The 13161-nt window shown below is 39.5% G+C and overlaps 1 protein-coding gene across 1 annotated transcript; it reads right to left on the bottom strand.

The window, feature by feature from the left end:
- Positions 1 to 5041: 5041 nt before the first annotated feature.
- Positions 5042 to 9361, bottom strand: otpa (orthopedia homeobox a). The gene is made up of 3 exons (XM_028602613.1): positions 9325 to 9361; positions 8313 to 8749; positions 5042 to 5560 (listed from the first exon to the last, which is right to left on the bottom strand). The coding sequence occupies exons 1-3, from the start codon at positions 9359 to 9361 to the stop codon at positions 5042 to 5044; spliced, it is 993 nt and encodes a 330-aa protein (XP_028458414.1).
- Between the last annotated feature and the right edge of the window lie 3800 nt (positions 9362 to 13161).

Raw genomic sequence — 13161 nt, 5'->3', positions numbered from 1 at the left:
TTTCAGATGTATTTTTGCACAGAATAAGGACTATGGACTGTATCAACTATCTCTTGTTTTGAGACAGACTCCTTTAGCTCTAATCCTTTAGAGCAATAGTTCAACATATTTGGGAAATATGTTTATTTGCCTAAATATTTCTTTTCCAAGGGTTAGATGAGAAGATGGATAGCATTCTAATGTTTGCACGCTAATTATAAAGCTAGAGCCAGTAGCCGGTTAGCTTAGCTTAGCATAAAGAATGGAAATGGGGGGAAACGGCCTGGCTCTGTCTAAAAGTAACAAGGTGTGTCTACCAGCACATCTAAAGCTCAAATCGAACAGATGTCTTTTTTTGCTCTGTATTATTTTTCTGTCAAGAAAGCAGATCAAATGTCAAACTATTATCATTATTTTGTTAAAATAATCACAATAATGTGGACATGTAATTAATTTGATTACTAATAACAGTCACCTGACGCATAATATAAATTCACATAATTTCATTCAGAAATTATGTAATCTTACAAAATTATAAACATGTGGACAGAAACACAAGCATATATACAAACACACACACACACACACACAAACTCTCTCTCACACACACACACACACGCACACACACACACACACACACACACACACACACACACACACACACACACACACACACACACACAGGAAAATTAATGAGCTCTCATTCATAATCCAGGGTAGAGAGAGCCATATTCACCCTTGGATGGTTTATTGACTGATTTCATTTATTTGTGTGGAATAAATAGGAGGTAAACATTGGCTCGCTCTCACATTTTCCACGACACACTCGCTGCACAGCATTCTGGGAGAAATGATCCCACCAACAGCAGGGTCACTGATTGGCTACCTCGTCATTGTGTGACAAATTACCCAATAAGAAATAGGTTACCCATTTCCACAAACTAATTAACCTGGGTGATAGTGAAACAAATTATTACATTTATGTAATATTATTTCACATCTGTTGCTAGACTACAAAAATCTTTATCCCCGTGCTTCCCCGCCCCCCGATCACTTCTTTTATGTAATTATAATCCAGACATTATGGAAGCTGTGCAGATATATATTGTATAGTATGAAGATTGTATCATTTTAAAAGAGTTTACTTTAATTTAGCATTTCAAATAGAAATCTTAAATTAGCAAAAAGCTGATGTGTTGTTTTGTTGCCAATTACAGTAGGTTAGGAAGCACTTAGAGCAGTGTTTAATGATCAACAAGATAATAACAACGTATTATGTTGCAAACATTTTGTTTATAATTTATGGCTCTGTACTAATCTTTGCTTTTAGGGTGAAATACAGTTTTACGTCTAGTTAAACAATCCTAAAAAAGGAACATGACTCTCTGGTTTAACGGCAGCAATTATGACTCATATTTACTCATATTTGCCTACATATGGAACCGGTGACAAAAAAGGTTGGGAAAAACTTACATGAGAAGCACAAATCTGACACGCTTATTGCAGGACAAATGAATTTAAATCATAGTCCACTTTAATGATGAGGTGTGTAAACATTGTTCATGGGTTTAAAGAGGAAGATAACAGGAAAAAGGAAACCTAAACAGACTACCAGCTGCCGAATTTAGTACCAGTTGTCTACAATATAGCTGAAGCTATTATATTTGAAGTTATTGTACTTGACTTAGCAAACAAAAAGTGTACGTCTTAAAGCTGACATACACATCAAAAGTGTAGTCCATCCATTTAGAATTGCACTTCTATAACATTGTCGGACCCATGATTGGCAGTTGTTGTTTTTATCAAAAGTATCAAATTCGATGCAGCAGAACCAGAGATATTATATATTTTTATTCCACGCATTCTTCTTTACGCCTACGTTACCCACAATGTAGTCTATATCAACGACGTTCCACTTCCGGGATTGTTCAGGTGCCGCCGGAAAATTCCACAGAATGTCCTTCTTTTTTCGGTCAGATATCCGTTACCTTCCGCTTTCTTTGTGTTGCCGTTCTAAACTCTGGTGGATTTAAGAGGACTACGGTTAACTATCTGTCCAATCTGAGTTTTCGGTTGCACGACTAAAACAACCTTTGAATGTACACATGTTCCGCCAAAACAAGTTCCTTCCCGGCACCGTCACTGTGTCCGGCTCTTACCACCGATCAAAAGGATTGTGATTGGTTTAAAGAAATGCCAATAAACCAGAACACAATGATCAGACATGAGGAGCAGGTTACAGAGGTATACAGAGCTCACTTCGTTCTGAGTCCACACCTCCAGATTTTGACATGTAGCCTTAGCCTTTAGTCTCAACTGACGCTGACTCAAGTGACATCACTACACAGAAGCACTCAAACACAAAGTCAGTGCTGCACCTCAGCGATAGACTTCTGTCAAGTTGACGGACTGAAAACTGAAACAGAAAACCAAAAGAATGACGCAAAAGAATTAGAAAATAGGATACGGTTTGACTGGCATGATGAATGGATGATGAACCGCCAAAGCCCTACACCTGTCTCTGACTTCATTTCAATTCTGATAGACGTTCAAAAATTAGGAGAAAGATTTGCATTTGGAGCAGAGGTGTGGCTGTATGTGTGTAGTCTGGGGGGGGTTGCAAACTGCTGCACCCTGTATGGAGAAGAACTCAGCAAGAGAATTGACTAAAATGATGTTGAGAGCCAAAATATCTGCATTTTGCAGCACAAGTTCTGTACAACAACAGCCTTAGACATGATGCCACAGTTTGAATCCACCTTCAGTTACTGTATGAACAAAGCCTGTTTGTCATTGTTTTTATTATTAATATATAAACTATAGAAATGTCAACGAGACCTTTGTCAAACACGGGTTGGCTGTATGTGTCACATAAGGCCTGGAAAGCAGCTGATTTTGTAATGTAAGAATTTTAAAACTCCTCTTGTTTCAGGCTTTATATTAAGTATGGGTTTGGGATTATTGTTTTGTGGTTTCAGCTAAAAGATATTAAAATGAAGAATAACACATTTGGGTCCTCTGCTAATTTGTCAGTTTGGTCCTGATTGAGTTTGACACCTCTGATTGCTGAATTACTAATTAAGGAGTTGAATATTTTGTGTGGAGGGACTCCTTGATTGGCTATACTATTTTTATATGGTTGCACTCCAGCTATTAGAAGAGACTCTTGTCAAACCTAAAAAAGAAATGCATAATTGAATGATGATCAGTTTCTGTGTGGATAAGAAGTGGTGCAATTGGTTTATGTTCCATACAGGAACAGCAAAACTGCTTTCAGGAGCCAAAACATGGACAATCTCTTCACGGTTCTAACCAGGACCAGTTAGAGGCAGAGATGGAGGACGAGGAAAAAGTAGCAGTACCACTGTATAAAAAATACTCCATTACAAGTAAAAGTCCTGTATTCAAAATTATAAGGGAAAGTACAGAAGTATTACCAGCCAAATGTACCCGGACTATCCAATGTAAAAGTACAGTCGGAGTGCTATATTGTTATTTTATGTTCTGTTTTGCTTTGGATTATTATTATTATTGATGCATTATATCGGCAGCATTTTAAAGTTGTAGCTGGTTGAGGTATTTTGACTATTTTAAAGACGGTTTAATCTTTAACAATGCTTCTTTTATGCATATTTTATAAACTGCTCATATGTTTTCTATGTACATTTTAAATCTGCAAAGTAGATGCTATCAGATAAATGTAGTGCAGTAAAAAGTATTTTTTTCTTCTGAAATGTTGTGAAGTAGAAGTATTAAGTAGCATAAAATGTGCTACTCAATCAATCCTTCTATTAATCAACTCAGTCCCACTTCAGGAGGTTTGCCTTTCTGACCAAAGCTGTATCACCAAAGAACAGAATACTTTCACTTCTAAAATGTCACTTCCTTTGTTAAATGCTGCTTATTTTTAGCTTCAAAATGGACTTCCACCATCTTTGCTGAAAAAGTCATCCTCATGTCGTCACTGACTGTAGATGACGTCACTCATCTGGCACGTGATGTCATCGATTAAACAGATCTTTTACGGGTCGAAGAAATGTATACTTTTAAAGTCGAATAAACCATTTAAAAAGCTCATGACAAGTGGACGTTTTTTGGAGATACATGTTTTTTTTGTTTGTTTGTTTTTGGCCCAGTGTTCACTGGTGGCTTTAAACTGCTTCAAGAAAGGAGGGTTGATTCAGGATGTGACATAATTGAAAATGATTTTTATTTGATCATTTACATTGAATTGATATAAACATGTCCATGAAACAAAATGGTTCAAACATTTAAGAAAGTCATAATTTGATAATAAGCACAGACATACTTTTGGAAACATAACTTATCACAAACTGACCAAATGGGAACAAGAGTGCTTCCGCTACACAAAACATCCTATATAACAGATTATAGTTAAAGTCAGTTTCCATGTCTTAATTTATAGTATTTGTCTTAATTGGACAGCACATGCAGTCAAGTCGTCATCCGTGATGTCCTGATTCCTGTCACATCACTTTCCTTCTCTCTTCAGGTGAATCGTTCGTGTTCTCGCGTTCTTTTAAACCTCCAGGTGTCTTGTTTCCACACGTCCACCGTGCAACCTTTTGCCCCCTCCGAGGTGCACGCTGTGCAGCAGGTGGAACAGGGATCCGCAACCTAGTTTTTGGATTTCAAAGTATCCACAGAATTTGTCTTGAAAAACCGTCAGTCACCAAGCAAATGTCACTGAAAGCCCTGCAACAATAAAGGTGCCAAAATAAATAAATAAATAAATACAGAACAAATAAGTTCATTTAAATAGAGAAATAAATAGTTGCCATAGGCTACATGCGAAATAATAAATTATAGCTTAAAATAGAACCAGTCCGACTTTTGATGAAGGCCAACAGGCCGGATAAATAGCTTCAGTGTTCGCTCTTGTTTGTGATTGGGAGGAAAATAAAAGCCAGGTGTGCTCTGCGATTTCGAGTATCCTGGTTGTATTTCTCCCGGTGCACCATTTGGATGGATTGGATGAATAAGAACTGAATGCAGAAGATATCTGTGTGAGTGAAAGAAAAGCTCTTCTCTTCTCTCGTTCCTAGGTAAAACTCATGGATACTGTGTGCTCCAGCGCTTTGCGGCGCAGCGAGGCGATGCTTGTCCCTCTCCAGACTTCACTGTCCGGGGAACTACACAGCTGAGGCGAGTGGGTCACGTTGGTCGGGCCCGACAGGGACGCGGGTACCATGCCGGGGAAAGTGGGCTGGTAGAGGTGGGACTGAAGCCCGGAGCCATTCGACATGTTGGATAGACCCATGGAGTTGGGCGGCGGCCCGGCGCCGAGGCTACACTGAGACAGGGACTGCGCCATGGCCTGCTGGCGGCCCAGAGAAGGCGGTAGCTGCAGTTGAGACACGCCGGGCATCCCTGCCGTGGCCCAGCGGGTGTCGTTGGCGTGGAAGGAGCACAGGCTGTCCCCCATGGCCGCTGCTGCTGCCGCGGCGGACGGGAACTGAGACAGGCCGTGGTGCGTCGGCAGCAGAGTCCCCGGAGCCCGGAAGACATTGGTGGTCTTCTTGCGCTTCTTCCACTTGGCGCGTCGGTTCTGAAACCAGACCTGCAAAACAGAGACGAGATGAGTTAGGAGGAGCGGATGTAATGGCTGCCGGTGCATGGCCAGGTCATGTTATCAGAGCTGTGAGCGCACATAAAAAGGTTATGACATCAGTCTGTGATCATCATGATAATGATGCGAACCACCAACAATAAATCTGTTGCAGAAAAACATCGATTTATGCGTTTGTTTTTCAGGGTCTTATCATCTTATAACAATGAGGCATCCATTTAGGCTACATTGTTCACAGTTATGCGTAAACGTCTCCCATGAATACAAATAAATAAATAGCAGATGGTTATATTTTATTTTGATTATTCTAGCTCGATCCGTAACATTGAAAAACGTGCAAGAAACTTGGACACATGGTCTTACAGGGCTTACATTGCAATACGGGTTCTAGTCAACTTTTATTTTGTATGCCAAATAGTGCCAACATTTTAGAAATTAGGGAACAATCTTCCCTAATTTTGCCTTAAATAAATTGGCATTCCCATTAATATTTTCATGTGTAATTATCTAGACTTTTCAGAGATGCAGAAATTATGTTTTTTATTATCATTATTTAGGCCAATGCCAGTTTTATTTTGGTGCAAAACATAACATTTTTAATAACATAATTTGACCCCAAATGATTTTTTTTACGGCTTTGGGAGGAGCCATTGCACTCCGATAATATATAGAGATAATGTAATAGCTGTGACAAACAGACTTTATTCCGGGAGTCCTTGAGCGTCTGGTTGGAGCTCGGACGTCTATGATTAATGTGAAGATTTGCTTGAGAAAGTGGAGGCGCAGTAATAAGAACGGGACAATCTCACTCTCTTCCCCCCGCGTAGCCAGCCGTGAAATCCGGCCTGAAATGCATTACACTTCAAAGGAAAGAAAATGCAATTTCTCATTCCGTTTAAAAAAAAAAAAAAAAAAAAAAAAAAAGACAGAGTGCACTCTCAGCGCGTCCGGCATGAAGACGTAGAGAGCAGTGACAGGCTGACTCTGGAACTGCTTCTTTATTTCACCACCATCACAGCAGAGGAGCGTCATTTCACTAATTCTTATTTTATGGAAATGGTAGGCCATAGAAACTGAACTGACCCATGCAATAATAATAATGATTATAGGGGTATTATTTCACATGTGAGCGACCCAAGTGCATTTCCCATTGCTGTAGTTAATAAGGAGAGTGGCGCCATACTTCCTAATGTGGCTGATATTTTATGCGTGCAGACTGGAAGTGACTGAGGGGATTACTGAGGAATTCAGCGTAATAAATGCGCAGGGTTTTTGTCTAGCTTTCACAGGAGATTCAGGTCTGTTAAAAGGTTGATGTCAGATTGTATCTGAAGGCGATTAAACGAATGTAATAAAGCTGCAATCATCATTTGGTTCCCTGCAGGTTAATAATTACATGAGATGGACATGATGGACATGTGGCCCAAGATTGTAGTCACTGGAAATAACAACACAGTTCTGCAAAACAAACTGCTGCAACGAGACCTTTAGTTCAATAAAATAGAATACACAAATACGAGTTATTGTTATTAGGCTGTATTATAAGTCACAAATACAAGTTATTGTCATTAGAATGTATTATAAGTGATAGGATGACAAGAGGATTTGTTGTGACGGAAGCTTCATGTTGAAGCCTCGTTATGTGCATGGTGTGTGTGTGTGTGTGTGTGTGTGTGTGTGTGTGTGTGTGTGTGTGTGTGTGTGTGTGTGTGTGTGTGTAAAGAACGTGTTTAATCCACAGGGTTGTAGGTTTGAATCTGAAGTCCAGACAAAGTCACTGCACTTGGGCAAGGCATTCAACACAACACAAACAAACACACACGCACGCACACACACACACACAAACACCTGAATGCCTGTGTTTTTAAAAATACCATGACCAAAAATAATAACTGTTTTCAGATGCGTTAATGTGTATATATATATATATATATATATATATATATATATATATATATATATATATATATATATATATATATATATATACACATATTAACGCATATATATATATATATATATACAAAATACATTGTGAAATAGGAGGTAAAAATCTGGAATATATAATAGAATGTGTATTTTGTATATTAATAGTTGTGTTTCCTGTTGTAGATTATTATTTGAGTGTAACCGAAACTGTTAACTGGAGACGAAAAATAAGAAAGGTCCTTCGTTGTTTCTTTTGTGTAGCCTATAACTTCAATAAATAGCAGAGGTCCTTCCAGCCTATTAAAATTAAAACTTACTTTTAGTTTTTAAGAGCAATAAAATCTTAACGCCGACGGCTGAAATGAGAACATTTATGGCAATTTTACTTTCAACGGGCTATTGATACGACATTATCGAGGGAGCATTTCAAATGTGCAAAGTCATTTGAATACAATTTAAATTAAAATTCTCAAAAAGTGAACACAATACGTGGATTTTTCAGACACAAAATGAGGAATAAAAGGCTGCTGTCAGGAGAGATTTAATGTGTAGGGTATTTACTACAGTATCGTGGCTATTAGCAGGTTTTTTTTTAATGTCTTTATTTTTGAGTTGGAGATTTTTTTTTGTATTGATTTAAATTGTCCTCATCTGTGACAGTCTATATGTGATGCTGCTTTATTTATCTTCACATGTAAAATGTCAAACGGCACATGCGTCACTGTGGTTTTGTCCCTGATCCTTCTGAATTGTGTCGACCTTAGGTTCATTTCATCCACTGTTAATTCGATGTATATAGCTCCAGCCACCCTACCTGCACTCTGGACTCCGTCAGGCCGATCCTCAGAGCCAGCTCCTCCCGCATGAAGATGTCTGGGTAGTGCGTTTTGGCGAAGCTCCTCTCCAGCTCGTTGAGCTGCGCCGGGGTGAAGCGGGTCCGGTGCCGCTTCTGTTTCTGGCTCTGGCTCTGGCTCTGCTGCCCCCCTCCAGACTGGCTGGAGTTGTTGTTGTTGTTGCTGCTGCTGTTCTGTTGTTGCTGCTGCTGCTTTTCTTGCTCTTTGCTGTTGACCTGCACCGCGTTGGATCCTCCGCCGCTGCTGATATCATCGCCCGGGAGCATCGTGGCCCCTTCCACGCCGTCCGGGCCCGGGCCGAGCTCCCCGGAGTGTCCCGGGTCAGGTCCCCCTCCGCCGAGCCTGCACTTCAAAGCCTCCCTGTGGCCCAGAAGCTCCGCCGCGGCATCCTTCATCCCTGCACAGACAACAGACATTTGTAGGCAACAGTAAACACTTTCGCTATAGGAGGGAAAAGGGCACATGGTTAAGCAAATACAGCACACAGGGAAATAGGCTATACTTTACAGGCAAAAGACAGACATTTGAAGCATCAGTACTGCACACAGGGAAATACTTTACAGGCAAAAGAGAGAAATTAGAAGCATCATTTGTTTTGCTGCAGTAGAAAACGATGCACATGCATTAAACCATTACATTTAAAACAGAGATGCAGAAATTTAAAAAAAAAGCAATGAGTGTAGCTCTTTGAGAGAGACAACTAAACATGCAGCATGCACATTACAATCTGCTCCTTAAATACTCTTAATTCAATTCGATCACGCCGATATCTTAGGAAATTGTTAAATCAAATTACGCAGTAATATAATAATAATAATTACTTTCCCAATGAATTAAGCGAGTTTGGTTCACTTCAGTCACATTAAGATCATATAAGAAGCAAATTGACAATTTTCAGAGCTTGATTTAAGATTAGAAGTGGCTCCAGCTTACAGTAGAGTTGAAGACCGGAGTTTGGTGATGATAACTCACCGAGGCGAGCATCCAGGAGGTCGGCATGAGATAGCATTGCGCACCGCTCCAGGGCGAAGTGCTATTCCCAGAAAAAAAAATCTCTATGACTTTAACCTATTTAAGAAATATATATAGCCTAAATGAAAGCAAATTCGGTTTGTGGTTAAAAGGGAGGTTCGTTGCATTATAATGTAGTTTAGAAAAATGGGGAGGCGCTTAACAACGGAATGAACCCATGAGCTTCTCCAAACGAGGACCAATCAGAGCTGAAGCTTGAGGTATGTCAGCTTTAGCCCGAGACATCCCCCCCTCCTCCTCCCCCTCCTCCACCCTCTCACATCCACAAGTTCATTCCTCCTCATTCCTGTAATTGGCTTTGATTTCTCCTCCAAATTACATCCAATAAAATAACCTGATTTAATATCTGTGGGAGTGCTTCGACCCGTTCGAGAAATGTTGGATCACCACAATATTAGTTTAATTGTGCATGCTGTTCTGTTTTTATAGCACGAGAATAGGAGTTATTCATATGAGGAGGAAGCACATGGCTGCATTAACAGATGTATGGATAATATACTGTAACACCTTGAGTGTGAACTTGAGTCAATAATACGAAGCTGCCTTTTATTAACATTGCCCTTTCTTCTTCTTTTTTCTAAGTCTCCATGATGATCTTGTTGACCTCTTTACGACACTAAACGCCTCTTGGAGACCAAGTGAACCTCTTCTAATAGCCTTGATTTCCCAGTCAGCCAAACAACAAACTTTATACAGCCTAATTCTAACCATGGCTCATTTTCAAGGCCATTAGGCTTTTATGTAATTAGTGCCGACTCTATACGCCTTTATTGCAAAATACCAGAGTAGGATCAGTATACATTAGCGGTAATTTACTAGTATTTAGGCCCAACTGTCAAGAAGGGAGGGACTTGGTATAAATGATGTGTGAGCAAATTAATTCGGCGGAAAGTGGAGGGAGTTCAACATGAGCTGTGAATGCTCGCCTTTGATAAAGGGACACAGTTAATATACCCGAAAGGTTGTGAAGAAGCTGACACCAGATTAGATAGATGGGCAAACCCATAATCATGTTTACTACAGTGGAGGAGGCCTTTTATTCCTGATTTTTCATAATATGTTTACGTTTTTTTTGAGACGTGAAAAAGTTATTTTTGAAAAAAAGGGAGCTAATTTTGTCACTGAATACACCACCAGTACACTCAATTATAGCACAACAGATTTGTGTCACACACGCGCACACACACACACACACACACCAGTCTCCCAAATAGCTAGGGACAAAAAAAGAAATCAGACATGCTTGAGACAGATGTCGGGACGTTTTGTGAGCGAGCAGGTTTATTTATTATGTGCTGAAAAAAGTGGTACAAAGGAGGCGTCCGAGCGTGAACCCGCGGGCTCGTTTGGCTTCTTTTCTTCGTCCATCCAGGCTTCAATCGCCTCTGCTCATCTTCTATTTGTCTGCAATCTGTTGGCACGATACGACAGACCGGGAGGGATGGAGGAATGGAGGGATGGATGGATGGAGTTGAGTCGTGTGCGTGCGGGACTCTCTTTCGGACGCATGGATGATATGGAGAAGATTTCGTCTCTTTGCGCTGATGTCTGCGTCTTTCTTCCAAGGAGAAAAAGAAGAACACTTGGGATAGGTCTTCTTGTCCTATTCTTGATCGAGGCTCTAATTCTTTTAGAAACTGGACTTCAAGGTAGACTTTAACAGGTTTAAGACTGGAACTATAGCTTTGTAATTCAAAGTATTCTATAGGATATTTTAGGATGTAGTCCAGCATATACTACATTACCTGGTTTATTATTTTTTTACAGAATTATGAAGACATTATTGCCTGTTGCTATTTGTATTAATAGTGATGTACAAAATGTACATCATTTTTCTCGTGCAGCAGTCTTTCTTGGCCCGCTGAAAGCCTATAAGGATCATTTAAAATCATCACATTGCGGGATGATGGATTGCGCGCTTCATTTTACGACTTTTCAATAGCTCAGTGCTTTCATAACGGTAAAAACAAAAGTGAATGACTCCTCTCATGGCAGCAGGTCATATTTAACCCAAAACACACACACACAGAGAGAGAGAGAGAGAGAGAGAGAGAGAGAGAGAGAGAGAGAGAGAGAGAGAGAGAAGCAAAAATAAATATTATATTGTCTGATATTTCTTTTATATTTCGTTTCATATTTATAAATCTAAAAATTAGGCAACAAAGTGGTTTTTTCATTGTGATTATGTGAATTATTCTCCAAATAGATATGTTTGTTTGATCGCTGCACGGAATACAATTTATTTAGTTTGTATGTAATCTTGCAAGATTTCATGATTTATTTGGAAAACGTGGATAATAAAAAAACAATTTATTAAATGCATTGGAGATGCATAGGAGTTAGGCAAATTATTATTAGTTTTTATGTTCTTTGTTTTTTTTATCTGACCCAATTTTCTGTTTGATAAATTACTCAGCTTGGAAGTTGCTCTTCCTGTTAGATGCAATGTATTTAGTTCAACTAATTCAAAAGGCATCTTTTCACTTATATCGTGTGTGTGTGTGTGTGTGTGTGTGTGTGTGTGTGTTTTTGCTGAGTTGATAAGACTGTAATTAAGGTAAACAGGGAGCACAGCACAGTTAGCTACATCTCTGCACTAACGTGCTCCCATCAATCTTATATCTATGACATAAATAAAAATAGAAAAACAAATTCGCCCCCTGCAAGTTAATGCGGTGCATCTGAGCGGAAAGTAGACATTTTCACGCGTTGTGGAGATGAGGAGTGACTTTTAATATAAAAAAAAAAAACCCCGCAAAAAAAACAACATAAAAGTGTGATAGATATTGACGTGAGTGGTGTGTTCAGGCTGAAGTCTCCGAGGCTTTTTACCTTCAGATCCACGTGTGGGATAGTTGCTCAATTGCTGCTGATGGACGAGCAGTTCGTGGCAGGCGGGGCTCGAACCTGTGACCTCTTGTTTACAGTACAGGCTCTCCATACCACAAGGCCCGTGTGATTTTTTTTCTCCTTTTTTTCCTCTCTCTCTCTGATCCGCCTTCGCAGTCTGTATTCACTCAATTAGAGATTTCTGAGGAGAAAAACAATCGATCGTCCATCTGTACAAGCCCCAGTTTAACAAATGAGATTCTTGTTTCATGCAGCTGATTTGGTGACAGCCTGGGGGGATTAGGAGCAATAAATTGCTGTGCTGAAGAGGAGAGGAGCCGCAACCACAGCGTGGCTGATTTGCGTCCAAAGCCAAAGGAGAAAGTTTGACATGGACAAACTTTAGCGGCAGAAAATAAAATCTGCTGATTCGCGTGAGCGGAAAACGCACCAGTCCTACTGTGCCGCTACACAGGGAGGCGGCAAACGTACCGCCTCCATGTCGTCAAAATTAGGACTCGTTAATATCGCCCACAGTTAACGCCTATTTATAATATAAATAAACTCGAATATATATATATAAATAAACTTAGTGGTAGAAGTATTCAGATGTTTAGCATTTAGCTACTTAAGTAAATTAGCAAAGTTAAAGTGCTGCTTTAAGTTTTACTAAGCTATTATCAGAAAATAGCCAATAGAAGTAGGATACTCACTGTGAAGGTAGTAGTATCTCCTCTGTCAGTAGGCTACACTTAACATACACACATTTACGTATATATAATATATATTATATATAATTAATATATAATTATGCGTGTGTTATGTGATACAATAGGCTATATTAGGTATATGTCACAATACAGTTTTTCTTATCTTATCGCCTAATATAACCTATTGGATCATTATAACTGATGCAACATGTAAGCAGATTACTAATGTTGTAGAGCT

This window comes from Perca flavescens, chromosome 16 (assembly GCF_004354835.1).
Source record: "Perca flavescens isolate YP-PL-M2 chromosome 16, PFLA_1.0, whole genome shotgun sequence".
NCBI lineage: Eukaryota > Metazoa > Chordata > Actinopteri > Perciformes > Percidae > Perca > Perca flavescens.
The sequence above is the reverse complement of the archived record's forward strand: the minus strand, read 5'-3'. Positions and strand labels throughout refer to the sequence as shown.

What these genes read in the sequence shown, in the direction of transcription:
- otpa (XM_028602613.1), bottom strand. Translation starts at nt 9,361, where the DNA reads ATGCTATCTCATGCCGACCTCCTGGATGCTCGCCTCG. An exon ending in CCTCCTGGATGCTCGCCTCG is followed by an intron (nt 8,750 to 9,324) that starts GTGAGTTATCAT and finishes TTGTCTGTGCAG; the next exon opens with GGATGAAGGATGCCGCGGCG. An exon ending in TGACGGAGTCCAGAGTGCAG is followed by an intron (nt 5,561 to 8,312) that starts GTAGGGTGGCTG and finishes TCTGTTTTGCAG; the next exon opens with GTCTGGTTTCAGAACCGACG.